The following is a 24,173-nucleotide window of genomic DNA, read 5'->3' as shown; positions in this document are numbered from 1 at the left end:
ATGTACATACCTGGCTAGAGGGTAAGTCTCGTCCCCCATCCCTTCCCATAGTCTGCAGCCACCGCCCCAGTATCCGATGTTCAGAACTATAATACCTTCCAAGCTGGGCAGTGCTACTTGCTCACCATCCAGTTCTAGCTTTAAAGAAATACAAATAGACAGTGACTACAGGGTACACGATTCCCATACACATCCATTTAGAATTCACATCTATTTTCATAAATGTGCTTATATGAGATGCACATGTAGAAGATGCTCCCTACCTCTCACTCAGGGCCTCTCATCTGCCCTTTTCTATCTCTTCAGTGGAACTGCTTCTATCAACATCGTCAATAATGTTCTTTTTGTTGAGCCCCGTGATTTTTTCAGGCCTTATCTAACTTGCTTTTTCAGTAGCACCTGCCACTTGCTGACCCCCTTCCTCTTTTCCTAAAATCTTCTTTCCCTTTGCTTCCTGGGAACCACACACTCTACTTCCCTGGATGTTCCTTCTCAGGAAAGTAAACTGGGCCAGATCCATCTATCCACTGCCTACAAAACATGTCCATGGACTGGCACCAAAAACTCTTACGTAAAAAATTGATCAAGTAACTTTTCTGCAATTTGCTCCCTGTTCCCCAATGTACTTACCAGGAAAGAGTAACAATCTTCCCCTCCTCCTTCTCTTAGCTAACCCTTACTCTTTCCTGGTAAGTAGGTTAACTCACCCTCAACCCAGCTGTTTAAGCCAGAAACCTGGCAGTTATATTTGATTTCTTTGACTTTTTACCCTTCACATCCCCTTAATCACTAAAAACAGTTGATGCTATTTCTATGTCTTTCTCTCTCTTCACCATTTCTTCCCTAAAATGTTCCTAGCTGGCCTATCTGCCTCTAGCTTTACTTTCTTATGCATCCCTCACAGAGCAGTTGGATCGACACTTAAAAAATGCAAATACGTCATCCTCTAATTACAACCCTTCAATGGCTTCACTTCAACCCTTCAATGCCCATGATGAAATACAAGCTCCAATACCAGGCAAATATGACACTGTGATTTGACTTCTGTCCATCTCTCTAGCCTCAGCTCTTGTCACTTTCCTTCCTGAAAGCTATGCTCCAGCCTGAACTCACTCAAGTATGCCATGTGTGCCTCTGGGTCTTTTGCAGATGCTGTTTTTAGCCTACAGCAATCTTCCCCTCCTCCTCCTCTTAGCTAACTCTTACTTATTTTCAGATTCCAGCTTGTCACTTCTTCCAGAAAGACTTGCTTATCCTGCCACTTTCTCTAGTCTCTGTAACTCCTAGGTTACGTATTGCAGTTATTTATTCCTGTAAGACCACATGCTTTTCTTATATAACTTCTCATACTGCATTGCAATGTGGTTTAAATATCTTTTTGGTTTCTTCTCAGAGACAGGCTCTCAATCTGTCACCCAGGCTGGTGTGCAGTGGTACAATCATGGCTTACTGTAGCCTCTGCCTGCTGGGTTCAAGTGATCCTCCTGCCTCAGCCTCCTGAGCAGCTAGGACCACAGGTACATGCCACTATGCTCAGCTATTTTTATTTTTTATAAAGGTGGAGTCTCACTATGTTGCCCAGGCTAGTCTCCTTGCCTCAAGCAATCCTCCCACCTTGGCCTCCCAAAGTGCTGGGATTACAGGCGTGAGCCGCTGTGCCCGGACTGGTTTAAATATCTTTCTTCACCCTAGACTGTAATGCAGAGCAAGGGATTTATCACTGTACCCCCAGTATTGAGGACAATCACTATTTTGTAGGTATATAAATAAAATTTATTTTATTTCTGTATAATTAAAAATAATTTGTATTTTTATATAAATAAAATGTCAGACAATAAAATAAAGGTCTTCATTTTACATGCTTGTATACTTTACTCTACCAATACTATCAAAGCCTAGGAAAAAAAAATATGATAAAGTAACATAACACTCTTTTTAACAGAAAATCTTGCTTACTTCTACGCCATGGCAGCCCAGAGACTTTGAGCTAAACATTAGGCCTAACGGCAACATTTTTCCTTGACTAATGTATAATCAGTCTCCTTACTCCCTGCTCACTGTCTCTTTTCCCAAGCTGTTTATGATCTCTTTTTATTTATTTTATCAGTTCTAGGTTTCTCTGAATTAATGTCTTTGTTGTTGCTATTAACCATTACGGATTCTTTTTGGAATCAAGCAAGGAATACATATAAGACTGCCATATCTGGCTGGGCACAGTGGCTCACGCCTGTAATCCCGGCACTTTGGGAGGCCGAGTCGGGTGGATCACGAGGTCAGGAGATCGAGACCACGGTGAAACCCCGTCTCTACTAAAAATACAAAAAGTTAGCCAGGTGTAGTGGTGGGCGCCTGTAATCCCAGCTACTCGGGAGGCTGAGGCAGGAGAATGGTGTGAACCAGGGAGGCAGAGCTTACAGTGAATGGAGATTGCACCACTGCACTCCAGCCTGGATGACAGAGCGAGACTCCATCTCAAAAAAAAAAAAAAGACTGCCATATCATGATGTCAGAGATGCTGTTGCAGTAAGCAATCATTAATATTCTATTTTTACTATTTATACATTTTTATTATTTTTTATTTATTAATTTTTTTTGAGACAGAGTCTTGCTCTGTCGCCCAGGCTGGAGTGCAGTGGCGCGATCTCGGCTCACTGCAAGCTCCGCCTCCCGGGTTCATGCCATTCTCCTGCCTCAGCCTCCCAAGTAGCTGGGACTACAGGCGCCCGCCATCATGCCTGGCTAATTTTTTTTTTTGTATTTATACATTTTTATTTTGGTATATAAGAGAGATGCCCGACAAAAGTAATCTGAATTAAACTTTCCATTTAAACTTCCTCTGTGTCTTCATGTTGAGTCAGGCACTGTATTAGATAACTGTAAATTATTTATCATGTATGAATGGAGGCCACTCACCCTAACAGTTAAACAGACTGGATTTACACAAATCTGGGTTCACATCTTTATTACATGTGCATTTAGGCATTAAATGAAAGAATTTGGGCAAATTACTTCATTTAAAATAGTTTTCTTTTCTGCATAATGTGAATATATAATACATGCCTTATAGAATTGTGGAGAATTTAGAGGGACAATGTGTATAAAGCAAGTAGCAAAGTGCCTGGCACACAAATAAATACTCCATGTATGCTGGCAAAATATATTAACAAAGTTTAGCATTTCTGTTTAAAAAGTCTTCATAATCCAGAGACCACCTAAAACTTTAAAAAATAAAAAGTGTTAATAGCTTACCTCAACTTTTTTATTCAAATCTTTACATTCTTGCACTAAACAATCTTTGGTTCCATAGAATAAGTAAACCGCCTATGAAAAATGGACAGAAAATATAATATTAAAACAATCTAACCCTGTAAACAATAAGAAAAAATACACTGTATCAAAGCTCCCTTTAAGAATGTTGAAGCACACATTTTCCTTACAGTAGACTAGATGCTGATGAAAAGAAGGGCAACCAAAGGGGATACTTTTGGTGTGCAACCTCTGACCCTATCCAACACCTCCATTCTAGTAATTTTAAAGGGTAAAATTGGAATCCACTAGGAGCAGCAATGGAAATCTATAATTAAAACACAATGTAAAAATAAAAACGCCTTTAACACATTACAGATACTTTTGGCATCATTTGTATTTTACATTTTATTCTCTTAGGCTATTAATAGTTTAAAAGTTCTAGGTGAACTGTGGTACAGTAGATGAAATGTTACTCATCCTTCTTTTTTGGAAGATGACAATACAGGCCATTCCATTTAAGTTTAATTATCCTCTTTCTCAGGGGAAATGTGGGATAGAAGTGATTTTTTCTTTTTCTTTTTTCTTTTTTTTGAGATGGAGTCTCGCTCTGTCACCAGGCTGGAGTGCAGTTGTGCGATCTCGGCCCACTGCAACCTCCGCCTCCCGGGTTCAAGTGATTCTCCTGCCTCAGTCTCTCAAGTAGCTGGGACTACAGGCGTGCACCACCACATCCGGCTAATTTTTGTATTTTTAGTAGAGATGGGGTTTCACCATGTTGGCCAGGATAGTCTCCATCTCCTGACCTCGTGATCTACCCACCTTGGCCTCTCAAAGTGTTGGGATTACGGGCGTGAGCCACCACGCCCAGCCTATAAGTGATTTTTTTCTAAATAGTGTTTTCTCCCAATTTATCAAAAAAGTTGTATTTTATAAAGAAAAATATTCGAATTAGAAAATTTCACTTTTTCCTAGTACTTCAGATTACTTAAGAATAGTAATGCGTATTAATCTAACAAACATTTTCTAATCACTCATGAATACAGAAAGGTTGATGTAAGGACTGAGATAATTATCAACTGTACAAATAGTAATACGTAATACCTTAGTAACTATATTAATAAAAGGGAACTATTTCAAAATTTGAGATATTTGTAAAACAGAACCAGGAATACAATTGCTATGCATTTATTTTTGATATCCTGTTGGTCAATCACCAAACGTTATTAAAAAAATTCCTAAGCAAAACTCCATCAACAGAATCAACTGTACTAGAAACCAGAGATGACCTTAATTCAAAGCTGTGGCAAACAAGCTGGTCTTTTCTTTATCTCATCTGCCTTTTGCAGGTTTTTCAAACCAATGAAATCTACTTTTCCTTTAATGACTTCACCAAAAATTTATTCTGCCTAAAATTTCCTTCCAATTTTAGCTGCCATTTAAGATAAACTATCATATATTCCATTTAGTTGCCATCTAAGCAAAATATGCTATAAAACATCCCAAATTTGAATTTAAAAAATTTGTTAGAGTTATATAATACTTTGATAAAGTTGTTTTGTTTTTTGAGATGGAATTTCATTCTGTTGCCCAAGTTGGAGTGCAGTGGTATGATCTCAGCTCACTGCAACCTTTGCCTCCTGGTTTCAAGAGATTCTCCTATCTCAGCCTCCCGAGTGGCTGGGATTACAGACACCTGCCACCATGCCTGGCTAAATTTGTATTTTTAGTAGAGACAGTTTCACCATGTTGGCCAGGCTGGTCTTGAACTCCTGACCTCAAGTGATCCACCTGCCTCTGCCTCCCAAAGTGCTAGGATTACAGGCGTGAGCCACTGTGCCTGGCCTGATAAAGTACATTTAAAGACCTAATTTAAAAAAAAAAAAGATCTAATTTGACAACCCTACACAAAACAGAGCAGGTATTTCTCTAAGTTAGTTAAATCTGAATCTAAGAGTGCTAAATATAATTGAACTATTGATTTTTACTGTACCTTTGGTGATAAGCAGGAAATGTTATTTTATCCAACACACCTTATTAAGAATTCTGCTAGAAAACAGAGATGGTGCCTTCTCACGATGAGCGTGAAAATTGAGAGCCATGAGAGCATCAGGTCCAACAGAAAAATAGTTGTTCATTGTGAATTCCTGTGAGAAAGGGTAAGAATAAGCAACAGACTATGGTTCCACCTAAGCCTGAGTCATAATTAAATGTCAATCTTAGTCTTTGTGTTCTTTTGAAAAGGGAGACGCTTTTTGCATTTACTTTTCATATGGCTATTTTATACTGTCCGGTGAAGTTACCAGAAATAAAGCTTCCATTTAAGGCTGGTAACTACAGATGTGAATCTCATCTTCCATTTCTGTTTTATATGCTACACCTCAGACCTTACCATCTAGAATGGCTCTACTTGATGCTTCCAGGCTTGTCATGCCTGTGTTCCCATTACATTTGCTCTTTACATTTATCACAGCCTCCAAGCGCTCAGCTTCTATTAGTCCCACCCAGGCTACTGGTCTCACCTTAATTTATCTTACTTCCCAATGCGGCCTGGATTCCAAGGTCAATCATTTCAGTGACTGTACTCAACACCATCCTTCGTTCCAACACTCCCTTGACCTCTTCTCAATTTAGCCTTGTTTTTTTTTTTGAGATGGAGTCTCGGACTGTCACCCGGGCTGGAATGCAGTGGCGCGATCTCGGCTCTCTGCAACCTCTGCCTTCCGGGTTCAAGCGATTCTCCTGCCTCAGCCTCCTGAGTAGCTGGGATTACAGGCGCCCGCCACCATGCCTGGCTAATTTTTTTGTATTTTTAGTAGAGATGGGGTTTCACCATGTTGGCCAGACTGGTCTCGAGCTCCTGACCTTGTGATTCGCCCGCCTCTGCCTCCCAAAGTGCTGGGATTACAGGCATGAGCCACTGCGCCCGGCCAGCCTTACTTGTTAATCTTCTCTAAATCAAACCGTTTTCTCTGCTCTATTTCCAGATTGCTGGACACTGCTGGTAAGAATCTTATAATTATGATCCTGTTACAAAGTTATTTCTAAGGATGGCTGGACACAATCGCTAATAGGACACAGTAACCCTTTAGATGACTCCTTTCCTGTATTCCCTAGTGGTTTATTTCAAAATTTACAACTCTCTTCAAGTCCCTGATAACCAGCTCCCTTGCCTTTGTTACGTTCAGATGATCTTGATTCTTGCCTCACTGAAAAAAGTGAGATCCTCAGGTATGAAAGGTATGAATTCTCATGCTCTCTTTCTGCCATCTAAAAATTCTGACCTTACTCAAGTGTACCTTCCTCCTCCAAATCAAAGACGCTCTTCCTCCTTTTGATGGTTAAGTCTAAATTTGGTCACTTGTTCTTTTCATCCTTTTCCCATTCATCTCTTATGGAACTAAATGTCTGTCCCTTCACTGCCAAAATACAATTTTCAATCCTAGTTGTTCTTTTAAAAAAAAAAAACCCATAAACACCTTATTTTAAATAAAATAGGTCAATGTACATTAATTTGCCTTTATTTTTTAACTGAATTTTTTTTTCTAGTTTCCTAGGCGTCCTTTATTCAGAAACTAAGAGTGGGGCAATATAAGCTTCATAAGGGCAAGGCCTTCATCACTGAAACTCCAGCACCTACAACAGTGCCTGGCACCAGATGGGCACAAAATACTTGCTTGAATGTATAGAGTAATGAAGTTCCTTCTTGTATTTGATTGTTTGGATTTTCTTCTATAGAGGTAAGCAGACCCTACTTGATTGTGGTATATTTATTTTTAATGACATATCACATTTCTTGAAAGCAAATGGCTGAAGAACATGTCTTCTTATTTGAATCATCTAACTGGTGTGAAAATTTGTCCATCTTTCTTTGGAGGAATGATCTCTGATAAATATTTTTAAATATTCAGCTCTGCTTTATTACTGAATAGAAATACATCCTGGTATGAATGAGAAATACATCTTTTTTTTTTTTGCATATCCATCACCTCAAATATTTATCATTTATTTGTGGTGAGAACATCTAAAATCCTCTCTTTTAGGCTGAGCACAGTGGTTCACATTTGTAATCCCAGCACTTTGGGAGGCTGAGAGGTGTGGACTGCTTGAGCCCAGGAGTTTGAGACCAGCCCGGGCAACATAGAAAAATCTTGTCTCTATTGAAAATAATAAAAATAAAATTGGCCGGGTGTGGTGGCATGTGCCTGTAGTCCCAGTTACTAATGAGGCTAAGGTGGGAAGATCGCTTGAGCCCAAGAGGTCTAGGCTGCAGTGAGCCGTGATCACGCCAGTGCACGGTCAAATGAGACCCCGTCTCAAAAAAAACCAAAAAAACAAAAAACCTCTCTTTTGGCAATTTGAAAATATACATTATTATTAACTATAGTCACCAAGCTGTGCGATAGCAGAACTTATTCTTCCTAACTAAAACTTTGTATTTATTAACCAATGTCTCCCCTTTCTCCATCTACCCTCCTACTCTCTACAGCCTCTGGTAACCATCATTCTACTCTCGACTTTGAGTTTGATTTTTTAGATTCCACATATAAGTGACATCATACACTATTTGTCTCTCTGTGCCTGGTTTATTTATTTAACATAATGTCCTCTAGGTTCAGCTATGTTGCCGAGAATGACAGATTTTCCTGTTTTTTTTTTTTTTTTTTTTAAAGTCTGAATAGTTTTCCATTGTGTGTATATGGCATATTTAAAAAAACCGTTCATTCACTGATGGGCACTGAGGTTATTTCTGCATCTTGGCTACTGTACATAATGCTGCAATGAACATGGCAGCATGGACATCTGTTTGATATACTGATTTCAATTCCTTTGGGTATATATCCATAAATGGGATTGCTGGAACATATGGTAATTCTAGTTTTAGTTTTTTGAGAAACCTCCATATTGTTTCCCAAAATGGTTGTACTAATTTGCAATACCAATAGTGTATAAGGATTCTCTCTTTTCCACATCCTTGCCAACATCTGTTATTACTCACCAATGAAATAGGATAGGAAAGCCCAAAATAAATACACATATCTATGGCCAATTGATTTCTGACAAAGGTGCCAAGAACATACAGTAGGGAAAGGAGAGTCTCATCAATAAATGGTACTGGGAAAGCTGGATACCCACATGCAGAACAATGAAAATCAACCCTTATTTCACCAATTATAAAGAATCAACTCAAAATGGATTAAAGACTTAAATGTACAACCTGAAACTATAAAAGTACTAAAGGAAAATGTAAGGAAAAAGCTTCATGACATTGGCCTGGGCAGTTATTTGTTTGATATGATCTCAAAAGCACAGGCAATAAAAGTAAAAATAGAAAAAAGGGATTGCATCACACTAGAAAGATTCTACACAGCAAAGGAAAACAATAGAGTGAAGAGGCAACCCACGGCTTGGGAGAAAATCTCTGTAAATTATACACTCGATAAGGAACTAATCTCCAAAATGCAGAAGGAATTCAAGTTACTCAATAACAACCAATAATCTTATTAAAAAATGGGCAAAGGACTTGAAGAGACATTTCTCAAAAGACATAAAAATGGCCAACAGATACAGGTTCAGCATCCCTAATATGAACATCTGAAATCTGAAATGTCCCCAAATCTCAAACTTTTTGAACACTGACATGACACTCAGAGGAAATGCTCATGGGAGCATTTTGAATTTCAGCTTTTCAGATTAGAAATGCTCAAGGGGTACATATTGTGCACATATTCTAAAATCCAAAAAAATCAGAAATCTGAAATACTTCTGGTCCCGTTTTTTTGGACAAGGGATATTCAACCTGCATATGAAAAAATGCTGAACATTTCTAATCATCAGAGAATTGCAAATGAAAACCACAATGAGCTATCACCTCACACCTATTAGATTGGCTACTATCAAAAAGAGAAATACATCTTTAATGTTGGCATTTCAGGCACTATGATAACTGACAAATACTTTTGAGCACAGGAACCATTTTAAAGGATCTCTCAATACTTATTTTTTTACTTTCAATTTTTTTTAAATAAATCAAAGCAATCCACTTTAATAAGCTATATAGTTCTACAAGGCTTCAAAGGAAACACTGCAGTTTTCTGCCTACTTCTCCTCATTTATAATTCCTGCTCCCAGAGCTCTTTCCATAGTTCTTTCTTCTGTTATTTATATTTCTAAATAACATAATCAGATCATTACTGTTTGATTTTTTTTTTTTTTTTTTTTGAGACAGAGTCTTGCTCTGTTGCCCAGGCTAGAGTACAGTGGCGTGATCTTGGCTCACTGCACCCTCTGCCTCCCAGGTTCGAGCAATTCTCCTGCCTCAGCCTCCCAAGTAGCTGGGATTACAGGCACCCACGACCACGCCCGGCTAATTTTTGTATTTTTAATAGAGACGGGGTTTCACCATGTTGGCCAGACTGGTCTCGAACTCCTGACCTTGTGATCCGCCCGCCTCAGCCTCCCAGAGTGCTGGGATTACAGGCGTGAGCCACCGTGCCTGGCCAATTTGTGATTTTTAAATTTTAAATATTACTTACTGTATTCTTTTTCTCTTTTTTTAGAGATGGGGTCTCATCTGCACTCATTCAGGCTGGAATGCGGTGGCGTGATGATAGCTCACTGCAGCCTTGAACTCTTGGGCTCAAGCAATCTTCCTGCCTCAGCCTCCTGAGTTGCTGGGACTACAGGCGTGTGCCCCCATGTCCAGTTCCTTTGCTTTTTGTTGTATTTTCTGAGTGGTGTCTTCAATTGTACTTTCCAATCTGATACTGAATTTTAGTTTATAAGAGCCTTTTCTGAGGCATGTGTTTCTGAATGTTCCTTTTATAGAACCCTGTTCTATTAATATTTTCATTTTTCTCTGAGAACATTAGTCCCACTCCCTGACTTCCTTCAGCTTCCTGGACTGTGTTTCCTACAATTCTTTCTTCTTGTTTCTTTGGGGCTCTCTCATGGCAGAGGCTTTCCTTAAATGTTTGTGCCTCCAATCCTTGGCTGTATATGTTCATGTTTTAAGAGTAAGGCATAAAAAGTAAACTGTGAACTTTGCATCCAAAAGCAGGTCTTGCTAGGGTATAAGCTTCATTATAGGACTACAGTGCAAAAATCTGGTCCTTTTGCTAGGAGACACTCAAATATTGGTACCTGTTAATTTTTTCCTTGGGCAAGCTAGCTTCCCCAGAGAGAAATCCTCTCTGCCACTATTCTTGAAGTTGAGTGGATGAAAAGGGCCAGTGATTTCACTTTGCACTAAATCTGTTTTCAGTATGGCGTTAGCTGGCTAGAGTCTCTCTAAACTTTCCAGAGTAAACCTCCAATCTACCACCTGAGTTGAGGAGGGTAGTAAATGACCATGTGAAGCTGGGGAAAGGGGAAGTGATCTAGGGGACGAACAGCTTCTTTCGCTCACTCCTTCTATTTTCAGACCCACTCTACGCTACTGCTCTCTGAGTGATGTGGTGACTTGAATTCCTAAGCCTTTGCTTGGTTCTGCTCAATAAACTGGTTTCTTTCTTGGTTTTCTGCAGTGTAGGCACTTTTGAGCTTTTTCCAATATGCAAACCTTCCTACTTTTGGCTTCTGAAGACTGCTGTGATCTCTTTCTCCTTAAGGTTTTGTGCCTTCTCAAAAATCTATACGAGATCTTTTAGAGGCACATTTTAGAGGGATTTCAGTGGCAAGGAGATGGAGAAGCAGAGAAACATGCATGTGTTCCCCAAATGCACTTCTTTAAAGTCTGCTTTAATTGTGCTGTTTATCACCCACCTACTGTAATTCTCTTTCTGTTTTCTCCTTATTTACTTACTACACTCTTTAGTCTCCTTTAGTGGCCTCTCTTAATCTGTGTCACCTAAATATGTTTACTTTCAAGATGTAGTTCATGGCTGGGCAGTGACTCATGCCTGTAATCCCAACACTTTGGAAGGCTGAGGTGGGAGGATTGCTTGAGCCTAGGAGTTCGAGACCAGCCTGGACAATATAGGGAGACCCTCTCTCCACAAAACAGAAACAAAAACAAAAACTATCTGGGCATGGTGGCACATGCCAGTGGTCCCAGCTACTTGGGAGGCCGAGGTGGGAGGGTCGCTTGGGCCCAGAAGTCAAGGCTGCAGTGAGCTGTCATCACAATACCGCACTCCAGCTTGAGTGACAGACCGAGACCTTGTCTCCACAACAAAAGAAAAAAAAAAAAAGAAAAGATGTAGTTCTTGGCCCGCTTTTCCCCTCTCACTCCCCACATTCTCTTATGCATTCTCAGCATGTAAACAATTATCAGAAATAAAGCTTCAGCCTAAATAAAGGCTGATAAATAGGGATGTGAATCCCACAACTTGGGCTACTCCCCCTGCCCCCACCCCAGTTTATTTTACTTCCTAACCCAGTCTAGATTCCTCAATCTGCATCTCTAGCTCTGTCTTTATTCCTGAGCAATAAGTCTAAACTTCCAACTTCTTATTTAACACTTCAAAAACTTTTAGATTGATATGCCCAATATCTATCTCATTTTCTTCCTACCCAAACCTGAAACTTGGTATTTTTCTTATAGTCATTTCCATATATCCAGTTATAAAAACTAGAAATCTAGTAGTAATATGTATTTTCTCTCTTCCCTTTATACTAATCAGTTGTCAAGTATTGATTAATTCTACCTCTAAAATGTCTTTGCATTGTCCTCATCCTGATTCCACCTAGTGCAGGCTTCTAAGCTATTTTCACATTATCTCCAGAGATATCTTTTAAAAATACAGATCTGCTCTCTCTGTATTATTTGCTACTTGCTAACCATGCTTTGCACTCTCTCACCTCTATTCCCTCTGCCTGTAAAGTCCTTTGCTTTTTTAAGGACCAACGCCCGTATCACTTCCTCTGAATCTTCTCAGCCTGATCAGCTAGGGCAGAACTAAGTATGCCTGCACCCTGTTCTCTCCCATAACACATTTACAGTCCAGCTTGTGAGGTAAGCATATAAGCTTCTGTTCTGCTCCACAGCCAGCTCCCTTGAGATAAGCACCAGGTGTCTGTATCCCACCAGAGTGCCGTATCTTGTGCAATGAAGCTGAAACCACTTGCAACTGAGGCACTAACAACATACCTTGGGCTTTCTTAAGTTGTAGTATCCTTTATTTGTTACTTGAACTTTCCATCTAAAAAACAGAAGTTAAAAAAAACAGCACTTTTTACAATAAACCCCGAACTCTAGATGTTTGGATAAATGAGGGTTTTCTATTAAAATACCATCTAAAAAAGTAACCACATGTATATGAGCATGCAAATTTAGGGGTAAGTACTCAGTGTAACTTATTACTTTGGCTCTTACATAATAAAACAAAACACCAGTATCTATGTATAAGTACAACTAGTATAGTCTTTCACATTTAAATTACATGGCACATTTAATCTACACAAGTCTTCATTTGTAAACCAAACAATTACAGCTAAATCTCAAGAAATCTACTTTCTGGGGAAATGTAACTTACCGATCTAGTTTAATTCCATCTGCTTCCATTACATTTCGCAAAACCTGTGCAACTGGAATTTCTCCAGCATAACCTGTACCCCAACCCAATGTATTGGATAGATCGTTGCCTGTTCCCAGAGGCAAAACTGCAACTTGTGGAATGTACTTTTCTTGTCCCTAGAATATGGAAGATATGTTTTAGATTTTTCTCTGCAGACTATTTGCTGGGTAATAATATTTTGTAAAATTTAATAAGACCAAAACAGTAAGGACACAAATATAACAACTGTATGTTGTTTTGGTAAAGCTTATGCTAATTGCTTAATCAAAACATCTCATTTTTAACTACTTGAAGCTGGCAATGTCTAATATTCATCTGCATAATAAAAAATATAAAGCAAAAATATTCTATATTAGGTTGGGCACAGTGGCTCACCCACGTAATCCCAGCACTTTGGGAGGCCAAGGTGGGAGGATTGCTTGAGCCCAGGAGTTTGACAGCAGCCCAGGCAATATGGTGAAACCCTGTCTCTACAAAAAATACAAAAATTAGCCAGGCGTGGTAGCACACACCTATAGTCTCAGCAACTTTGTAGGCTGAGGTGGGAGGATGGCTTGAACCTGAGAGATGAAGGTTGCAGTTAGCTGTGTTTGCGCCGCTGCACTCCAGCCTGGGTGACAGTGCGAGACTGTATCTCAAAAAAAAAAACAAAAAAAAACAAAAAAAACCCCATATATATATATAGTATATTTATCTTAGAAGTCCTTCTGTAGTAGTTCTTAAAGACTAATACCTTAATCTTCATGTCATCAACTGCATCCAGGACCCACCCTACAGTCCCATCCCCTCCACAAACAAGTACTCGAGCTGAATAATATGGAAGAAGAGTACAGAGTTGTAGGGCTTTGATAGGAGGAGTTTTAGTTACATCAAAAACCTAGAAACAAAAGAAAAAGAAAAATTATTTTTATCCAACATTTTCCTTCATCTGTAAGGATGATTTCCCTCTAGATGAGTAGAGATATAGTTAAATAACATTACTGGCTACTATGTATTTAACAATATACCAGGCACCGTGCCAGACTCTTTATATTCATTGTAGCTCATCCCCACACTGACTCTACAAAGCAAGAGTTAGCCTCATTCTGTTGGGCTGGAAACTGAGGTGCAGGAAGGTTAAATCACTTGCCTGTGATTCTCCAGGTAATTAAGTGCTGAAATACAAGGCTAGGTGTGGTAACTCACGCCTATAATCCCAGCACTTTGGGAGGCCAAGGCGGGTGAATCACTTGACGTCAGAAGTTTGAGACCAGCCTGGCCAACATGGTGAAATACTGTCTCTACTAAAAATACAAAAATTAGCCAGTGTGGTGTTGTGTGCTTGTGATCCTAGCTACTCGGGAGGCTGAGGTAGGAGAATCACTTGAACCTGGGAGGCAGAGTTTGCAGTGAGCCAAGATCATGCCCCTGCACTCCAGCTTGGGCAACAAAGCAAGACTCTTTCTCAAAAAAAAAAAAAAAAAAAATCAAAGTTACAGTTTATCTACTATACCGCATTGCCTCCTTCCTGTTCACATAAACCACAATGTGCTAAGTTCACCTTTAATTAGTGTTTCATATCTTATACTGGCTTAAAAAAAAATCACCAGTGCAAGTCAGCACAAATTTCTGGAAAGCAATTTTGCAGTACATAGAAAATGACATAAAAATGTAAGTAACTTTGATTATCCATAATTCTGTCAATGACCCTAGAAAAATATTTCAAAAGACAAAAATGCCTAAAAATATGTATAAAAATATTCACTGTAGCATTATTTATAGTACAATCATAGAGACAGTGTTACCTTTCAACAGTAGAGACTGGATAAATAATGCTATTTCCATTCAATTATTTTAGTCATCAATTATTTTAGTCATTAAATATATAATATGAGGACTATGTTGAAACAAGGAAAAATATTTATACCATTAAAAAAATCAGAATGCAAATTTGTATCTAGATTATTGTTATAGTACTGTTAACATGTAAAGTAAATGCATAGATAATTAATGGAAAGAACAAGAAAAAAGAACTGATGTATTTGTATGGAGAAACTGCAAATGATTTTCTCTGTATTTTTTATAATTTTCTTAAGCTGTATAATATTGAAGGTGTAAAAAATACAAATTGGAAGGGCAAAGTTATTGCATTTCTAACTGCTACACAATGGGTTTTCTTTTTTTTAATTTTTTTTGTATTTTTTTGTTTTTTGGTTAATTTTTCAAAGTAAAATTATATTCAATTTTAACGACCCCTTTTATTTTTAAAACTGAGGTATAATTTACATATAAGATTCACCCATTTGAAGTGAACAATAATTTTTAATAAGTTCACTGAATTGCACAACCACCACCATCATCCAGTTTAGAACATTTTTGTTGCTTCAATAAGATCCCTCAATGTCCATTCGCAGTCACTCCCCATTTCCATCCCTAGAACCAATAATCTATTCTCTACCTCTACAGACTTGCCTTTTCTAGACAAGTCACATAAGTGGAGTCATACAATATAAGGTCCCTTGTATCTGCCTTCTTTCACTTAGTATGTTTTTGATGTTCATTTATTGTAATATATACGTATCAGTAGTTTGTTCCTTTTTGTCATTTCATGGTATTCCATTGTATGGCTACATCACATTTTGTTTATCAACTCATCAGCTGATGAACAGCTGGGCTGTTTATGCTTTTTGGCTATCATGAATAATGCTGCTGTGAACATTTTCATGCAGATCTTTGTGAGAAATGTTTTCACTTCCCTTGGGTAGATTCCTAGTAGACGAATTGCTAGAAGATATAATAAATTTATATTTAACTTTTTAAGAAACTGCCAAGATGTCTTCTAAAGAGGTTGTACCATTTTATATTTCCACCACAAAAGTTCCTGTTTATGCAAATATTTAAATGGCTGATCTTTTTGTAATTATTATTCTTTCCTATGATCAGGTGATTAGTGACTTGAAGCATTAATAATCATTGCATTTTAGGGAAAATGAAAACATTAATATAAAAAGGAAGTTTTTTTCTTTAGTTACCTGGACTGGATTCAACAAGATCCTAAATTCTCCCAATAGTCCTTCTCCCATATTAGTTCCACTACGAGAGTTGGCCAGGATTATTAATGGGGTCCATTGCTTTCCAAGCTTAGAGGCTAGCTAAAAAAAATTGCCACGAGTGAAAAGGTTTAGTATCTTAAAGATGAAAAGCACATTTTCCATGCCTTGAGAACAATGGTGCTATAATTTGCTGAAATAAAAACAACTATACTAGTTCTCTCAATTCAATATAAAAATCAAAGAATTCTAAGAATGGAAGGGAACCTAGAAATTAACTAATTTAAGCTCCCATTCAATGTTTAATTCTCTTCTACATTATTCTAGATAAGTCATCCAGCATATGCTCGGACACTCACATAAGGAACTCACTAGTAATGCAGCCCATTACACTGCTACATCAAATTATTAGAAAGTTTGGACTTAAACTGAGTTGAAAATCTGTCTTTCTATAACTTTCAACCATTCACAGAATAGGCACTGATTTTTTTCTCTGATCTTTCACCTTGATTTTCCTTTACTGGATGTATTCTGGTGTGTTTTGCAAAGTTTTATTTCTTTTTTTTAAAATGGGGTACTCATATTAAAAAATCTGGACTTCTAATAGCTCAAAGTCAAATGAAATTAATACTTTTCACAATGTAACCATTTCTTCTTCCCCTCTCCTTGTAGATGTAACCATTAATGAAGTTATTCTGTGGTTTTACTTAGAGATTCTCCTCTCTTGTGCTCTCAGGTTGAACTCAGATAAATAAGACATTGTATTTAAAAAAAGTGTCAAAACAATACTGTTTGAAAAATTTAAAATGTCCCTTTCCTTGCAGGAATATTGACAAAGGTGGCATGTAAGACATAAAATCTTAATTTGAAAAAGGTACAATTTTAAAATAAAATAGTTCAATTGTTTTGGTATATCCAATTAGAAAATAAATCCATAAATTTTTATAACATTTCCTTAAGAGCTACATAAAGACTGAGAGATTCAGTAAGTTACATCAATTTCATACACATATCTACATACTATAAACTGTTGTCAACAGGTTTAATGTTCACCATTATTTGTGGGAGCATTTATAATGTGCAATGTGCACTTATCACTAGGGACCCTGTATAAAGTTCAAAATAGAAAAATATTTTTAGAACAAGGTGTGAGGAAAATCTATTTTCTTTTCACTGACAATAATCATGAATCCCAAAACCGACTGTTCATCAGAATCTTCTGAGGACCTTAAAAAAAAAGACGAATTCCTGGACTTACCCTATACCTACTAAATCAAATATGGCCATGAAGGTACTACTCAGAAATCTGTATTTTTAAAAAGCTCCCTAAATCATTCAGATGCAGGCAATGATTTAGAAACCACTAATATAACGTTTCCAATTTCCTTTTAGACATGAAAGAACTCAAGAGCCCAAATTTTTGACCCATCTCTAGGAACTAGGTAGGATTTTATGGCTTACCATAATGGCATTTTATTTCCCTCCTTGGTCTTGATCTGTTATTTAAGCTTATTTTATTCCTGGCACCAATTCTTCTTACATACTGCCTTAACTATCTCAAACAATGACTTAAGCAGCTTTTTAAAAATCAATCGTATAAGAGAAATAAACTCTAATTACCACTTCATAATCTGTTTTTTTGTCTTTACGCATCTGATTAATGGAGGTTAAATAACTTGGTGGAATGATTAGGTTTTTGAATTCTCCAAAATCGCATTTTTCATTCTTTAAACTATTTTTCATGCACTCATCATGTACTGTTTTCTGGCACCAAATGCACCTGAAGGAAGGAAGAAACAAGCATTAACTAGCTTTAAACCATAATCTCAATGATAACCCCCAAAACAATCATTTTTGTTAAAAAATAAAACATAATTTTATCACTACTTACCATAACATTTGGCAAATAAAAGATATGCACTATCTGCACAGTGAAATGGAGCAATAAGGTTTGAACATATTTGGCAGTTTAATCTAACAGCATTTTTTTTTTTTTTTTTGAGACAGGGTCTCACTCTGTCCACCAGACTGGAGTGCAGTGGCATGATCTCAGCTCACTGCAACCTCCGCCTCCCAGGCTCAAGTGATTCTTCTGCCTCAGTCTCCCAAGTAGCTGGGATTACAAGTTCGTGCTACTACCGCCTGGGTAATTTTTGTATTCTTAGTAAAGACGGGGTTTCACTATGTTGACCAGGCTGGTCTTGAACTCCAGACCTCAAATGATCCACCCACCTCGGCCTCCTATAAGTGCTGGGATTGCTGGAGTGAGCCACTGTGCCCCGCCTAACAGCATTTCTTAAAATGTGGGCCCCAAGATCCTTTCAGGGCATCTGTGAAGTTAAAATTTTAATAATAACACTAAAGAATTATTTCACCCTCATCTTCTCAAAAGTGTATAGGGGAATTTTCCAGAAGCTTTATGACATGTGCTATGACAATAGAAGCAAATATGATAATCTAGCTGAATTACAAGTGAAAGAAATGTGCAAAAACTTAAAACAATGTAACTCTCCTCACAATTTTCATAAAAATAATTTGCTATTATTTTAAAAATATTTTAAAAATTTATCAGTTTTAATTTATGACATGGTAAATATCAATAGATATGATCCACATAAACAAAAGCTGATCTAAAATGATAGTTTCATATATATTTGTGCTTTGGCTGAAATGTAGGTTCATGAGGCCTAAAGTCCTTGCTGTTTAAATGCCCCACTGACATGGACCCTTGAAGAGTTCCTGAGGGTCCAGCTCAAAAATCTCTTAACCTGTAAATGTAAGTACAACCATGCATTTCTTTTTGTCAGTTAATATGAAAATAATTCATATGCTTGCTTTTGAAATAGACATAAGAACATGTGCATTCAGATTTGCAACTATGTTTGGATCCAATTGGTAAAACAGGCAGAGAAGAGCTGGTAAAGGTCCTGGGTTTCTATTATTAATTTGCTAAGTATTTAATCCACTCACAGATAAGGCAGATCTGACTGAAGAGATAAAGCAGGCCACCAGAAAAGAATGGTTATAATTAAATGAATATAAAAAAAAAAAGAGGATAAACATTCTTTCACCCAGAGGTCCTCTGCTGACCTTCTATTTTAAGCTGTTTTTTCCTTTTGGATATTCAGATTTGTCAAGTACTTAGTGCTGTATACTCGAGTCCTATTTACTGCTAAAAGCAAGAGTTCTCTGCATAATCTGTTACAGAGAAAAGTAAAATAATTTGCATAATCACATTTGTTAATTTTAAACTCAACTTGAGAAACTATAATAGACTGGTTATGTGGCTGAAGTATAATATCTTTACTTATTGGTCTACCATAACTTTAAAATAGTATATCACCATCAAAAGCAATCAGAAAGGACACCCACTGAATTATTTCATAATGGTTTCCTCTGGGAAGAAAAGTAGGACTGAGGAATGGGAAGAATATTAACTTTTTAGTCTACGTTTTTTTTTGTATGTATTGCTTGAGATCCTAAAAACCAGAATATAAACATGAACTACTTGTATAAATTTTAAAAATTATTTTAAATACTAGCTTATAAAAATTTAAAAATACAAAAAGGCATAAAATAAAAATCATCCAGAGAGAGTCACTCTTAACTTTTTGACTTATTTATTCTCAGTTTTATAGTGTATACATTTGTTTTGCAGGTTAGAAGTATGATGTATATATATCTGGATAATGCTTTTCTACATTGTGTCGTAAACTTTTTTGTATATCATTCAATTTTTTTAAAACATGGTTTGTAAAGAATGTATATTATTACATCATGCGAATATAGTATAATTTATTTGACCCTGTCTCAAAAAACAAGAAAAATGAACAAAAATTAGCTTGGCGTGGTAACGTGTGCCTGCAGTCCCAGCTACTAGAGAGGCTGAGGTAGGAGGATCACTTGAACCCGGGAAAGGGAGGTTGCAGTGAGCTGAGACTGTGCTACTGCACTCCAGCCTGGGCATCAGAGTGAGATTCCATCTCAAAAAACAAAACAAAACAAAACAAAACGAAAAAAACCTGACCCCTTTTCTGTTTTTTAAAAAAGACATTTAGTTTATTTTTGAAAATACAAATAACGTGGGTAAATGAATGAGATTATTTCCTTGCAATCTCAGAAGTTACTGAATCAAAGGGCATGCATTTTCCTAAGGTTCTGGATGTTTGTCCAATATGCTTGTTACGAGTGCATGAAAGTGCCCATCATAACTAACACTTATTAATACTGCTCATTAGTACTTAATTTTTCTTTGATAATTTGATAGAAAAAGGTATCCTATTGTTTTAATCTGGAAGTCTTTGATTACTAGGTAAAACTGAGTTTTTCAGCCTCCTTTTGTGAATTCATTCACGTTCTATATTCATCTTTCACTAGGTTTTAATAATTGCATATACTTTTATTTATCTAGAATATCAACCTTTTTTCTGGCATATTTATTACAAACATGCTTCAGTGTTCTTTAAAATTGTCTTTTTAATCTACTTAAGTTTTTTAAAAAACATATATATATATATAGATATGTATTTCCGTTTGTAGTTGGCTTAAATGCTGTTTCATTTAAAAAAAATTTTTTTTTTTTTGAGACGGAGTCTCACTGTCACCCAGGCTTGGAGTGCTGTGGCATGATCTCGGCTCACTGCAACCTCCACCTACCGGGTTCAAGTGATTCTCCTGCCGCAGCCTCCTGAGCAGCTGAGACTACAGGTGCATGCCACCACGGCTGGCTAATTTTTGTATTTTTAGTAGAGACGGGGCTTCACCATATTGGTCAGGCTGGTCTCAAAAACTCCCGACCTCATCAGTCTGCCTCGGCCTCCCAAAGTGCTGGGATTACAGGTGTGAGCCAACGAGTCTGGCCAAAAAATTTTTTTTAAGAGACAGTGTCTATGTTGCTCACACTGGCCTGAACTCCTGGGCTCAAGTGATCCTGCCTCCATCTCCTGAGTAGCTAGGCTACAGGCACCTAATTAAATGCTGTTATGCTTTAAAGTCTTTTACCATTTCCTAGATATTCACCTATAGTTATTCCCCGTCCCCCCTCCCCCCAGTTCAGTTGTCATAGTTACATCTTTAATTCAGTGCTTCTTAACCTTCTGGGGCTATAGATTACATTCAGAATCTCATGAAAGTGTCAGGCTTTTCCATCCTCTGTATTGGCTGGACGCAGTGGCTCATGCCTATAATCCCAGGATTTGGGAGGCCTAGGCGGGCGGATCACTTGAGGTCAGAAGTTTGAGACCAGCCTGAGTAACGTGGTGAAACCCTGTCTCTACTGAAAATATAAAAAAAATTAGCCAGGCGTAGTGGTGCACGCCTGTAATCCCAGCTACTCGGGAGGCTGAGGCAGGTGAATCACGAGCCTGGGAGGTAGAGGTAGCAGTGAGCCGAGATCACGTCACTGCACTCCAACCTGAGTGACAGAGTGAGACTGTCTCAAAAAACAACAACAACAAAACAAACCACTGCATTAATCTACCCGTAATTAATCTGGTGTATTATGAAGAGTTAACCTTCTTCCCTCCCCCAAAGAGCACTTGTCCTAACATGATTCATAAAACCATCTTTTCTATCCTTAATAATTTGTGATAGAACACTTATCATTTATTAAATTCTCATAAATTTCAGAAAAGATTATTATTATTACTATTATTTTTTGAGATGGAGTTTCGCTTTTGTTGCCCAGACTGGAGTGCAATGGCGTGATCTCGGCTCACGGCAACCTCCGCCTCCTGGGTTCAAGCGATTCTCCTGCCTCAGCCTCCTGAGTAGCTGGGATTACAGGCATGCGCCACCACACTCGGCTAATTTTGTATTTTTAGTAGAGATGGGGTTTCTCCATATTGGTCAGGCTGGTCTCGAACTCTGCCCGCCTCGGCCTCCCAAACTGCTGGGATTACAGGCATGAGCTACTGTGCTCAGCCCAGAAAAGATTATTTTAACCAAGATAATAGCTATTATGAGCCTTTGCTCTATAAACGTACAGCTAAAATGCTTACTAGGGCCAGGCATGGTGGCTTACGCCTGTAATCCCAGCACTTTGGGAGGCCAAGATGGGAGGATTGCTTGAGCCCAGGAATTTGAGACCAGCCTGGGCAATACGGTGATACTCCTGTCTCTATAAAAAAGAAAAAAAAAAATGTCAGGCATGGTGGTGCATGTCTGTAGTCCCAGCTACTTGGAAGGCTGAGGTGGGAGGATTGCTTGAACCTGGGAGGCTGAGGCTGCAGTGAGCCATAATCATGCCACTGTTTTCCAGCCTAGGCAATATAGAGTAAGACCCTGTCTCAAAAAACAAAATAAAATAAAATGCTTACTAATTACTCAGTATTACATTCTTCTTTAGAAATACCATATTCAAACCTGAATCCTATTCTCTTTACATATATTGTAATTTGTATTTAATGACCTAGATTTCAAACTCACTGGGAAGATAAGACATTACTAAAATGTCTTGATATTTCAGCTTTAGCATCATGTCATTGGGTAACAGCTTATGATCTTTTTTATTTTGAAAAATTCCAAACTTTCAGAGAAGTCAAAAGGATAGCAAAATGAATACCCTAAGCCCACCCTTCATGCTGATTCTTAATGACATTTTCTCCCACAGTATTCTCTTTCCATATAAATTCATATTTTGCTGAATAATTTGAAAGTAAACTGCAGACAGTATGAGATCTCACCCTTCAATATTTCAGCAAATATATTCTAAAAGCAAGAATAGTTTACTTGCTTTTTAAAATATTTTACTTAAAAATATTTTTTACAGGTATGCCTACCACCTACATTCTACCATTAACATCTTTCTGTAATTGCTTTGTCACATTTCTATCCATTAATCCATCTTATTTTTAGTACATTTCCAAGTAAACTGAAGACATCAGAATACTTACTAAATACATCAGCAAATAGGCTTATCACTACCTAGAATTCATAATGTTTTTTCCTTTTCATGTAAAATTTACATACAATGAAATGTACGTATATACTTCCTGAGTTTTGATAAATGAACATATGTAACTAAAACCCTTATCAAGATATAAACATTACTCTAGAAAGTTCCTTCATATGAAAATATGGAATGCCTCATGAATTTATATGCCGTTCTTGTGCAGGAGTATGACTGCACATTTATAGGAAAAAAAAAAGGCTTAACAAGGCTTGTTTTCTCTAAAAAATTACCTGTTCACAATAGCTCTCTTTTTTAGTGTGCTGAAGGAGGCAGCTGAATTATACATAAAGTTGAGATGGTCATTTCTGAGATTCACTAGAACAGGGTTCTGCAAGCTGCAAATATGTCTGCCATCTGATTTTGTGAATGAAGTTTTACTGGAACACAGGTAAGCTCATTCATTTATGTATTGTCCATGGCTAGTTTTGCACTGCAACTATGGCAGAGTTAAGTAATTATGACAGATGAAATGGTTGGGAAAGCCGAAAATTCTTTTGGCTCTTTACAGTAAGTTTGCCCACCTCTGCTCTAGAAGATGATTTGGTATCTTTCACTGTTTCAGATAATTAATGAAATGAATAAACACATACCAATAGAATACAGAACAAAATTTATCAAAGCTGAGACTAGTTACACTGAGGCCAATGTAACTGCCTTCTGAGAGTCGGCAGCTTTGTTTTACTAATCACAGTAATTGTGTGTGAGGCGTGGGGTAGATGTAATGAATAAAAAGTCCTATAAATTAAAAACCACCTTAAGTTCTTTTTCTCTTAATGAGATAGAATACTACAAGAAACAAAGGTTCACTTAATAAATATATTGAATATGTAAAAATATAACCTAATTCCCTATTTTAGTCAGAGGAGAGATAAGAAGAAGAAAAAGAAGATGTAGTGGTTGGGGGTAGAAACAGGAGCACACAGAAAGAAAAAATCTACAGACAAAGTACTCTAGCACAGTGTCTAGTACAAAAATAGATGCTCAATAAGTATAATGACCGAATGAGTACAAATTAAAGGGCCTTTCTCACTTATTCTGGAGGCTTTAAACTCAGTCATCATCTCTCATTAGTGTCCTTTGAAATGCTAACTTGTCTGCAGAGTTCACTCACTTCCCTAAGAATGAGATGCAGACTGGGAAGGAGCTCTCCTCAGGGCTAGATAAAATCCAGAGAAGGACTGTCTGCTCTGTGTTTAAAGGTTCTAAGTAGCTATTTATTTTGTTTCTCCTTCCAAAATATTTCATTCCTACAGAAGGTCACTGGAGACTTGCAATCCTGTATGAAATTATTGGCCAACATAAATCAGTTCAGAACACTGTAGAATATGTACAACTTCAGGACACTGTGGTCTCTTCTCTTGGGAGTAATAAACATCTCCTAAATTATACAGAGATAATTTCTATTATGGGGTAAGGGGTACTCTGTAA

At 37.5% G+C, this 24,173-nt stretch overlaps 2 protein-coding genes across 3 annotated transcripts in view; one reads left to right on the top strand and one right to left on the bottom strand.

Moving 5' to 3' along the window:
* Positions 1 to 24,173, bottom strand: part of DGKE (diacylglycerol kinase epsilon) — a 29,999-nt gene that overhangs the window by 2,556 nt on the left and 3,270 nt on the right. For both annotated transcript variants that reach the window (XM_032162816.2, XM_058444952.1), the window contains exons 3-10: positions 17,414 to 17,573; positions 15,776 to 15,895; positions 13,498 to 13,641; positions 12,723 to 12,880; positions 12,338 to 12,389; positions 5,280 to 5,393; positions 3,250 to 3,321; positions 11 to 138 (exon numbers count right to left, since the gene is read on the bottom strand). In XM_032162816.2, the coding sequence (XP_032018707.1) occupies positions 11 to 138; positions 3,250 to 3,321; positions 5,280 to 5,393; positions 12,338 to 12,389; positions 12,723 to 12,880; positions 13,498 to 13,641; positions 15,776 to 15,895; positions 17,414 to 17,573 (948 nt within the window). The remainder of the gene's footprint in view (positions 1 to 10; positions 139 to 3,249; positions 3,322 to 5,279; positions 5,394 to 12,337; positions 12,390 to 12,722; positions 12,881 to 13,497; positions 13,642 to 15,775; positions 15,896 to 17,413; positions 17,574 to 24,173) is intronic.
* The window catches only part of CUNH17orf67 (chromosome unknown C17orf67 homolog), a 228,208-nt gene continuing 227,152 nt past the window's right edge, over positions 23,118 to 24,173 (top strand). The window contains exon 1 of the mRNA XM_058444954.1: positions 23,118 to 23,133. The gene's annotated coding sequence lies outside the window, so the exon portion shown is untranslated. The remainder of the gene's footprint in view (positions 23,134 to 24,173) is intronic.

This window comes from Hylobates moloch, unplaced genomic scaffold (assembly GCF_009828535.3).
Source record: "Hylobates moloch isolate HMO894 unplaced genomic scaffold, HMol_V3 SCAFFOLD_10, whole genome shotgun sequence".
NCBI lineage: Eukaryota > Metazoa > Chordata > Mammalia > Primates > Hylobatidae > Hylobates > Hylobates moloch.
This window is presented reverse-complemented; position numbering and strand designations above follow the sequence as displayed.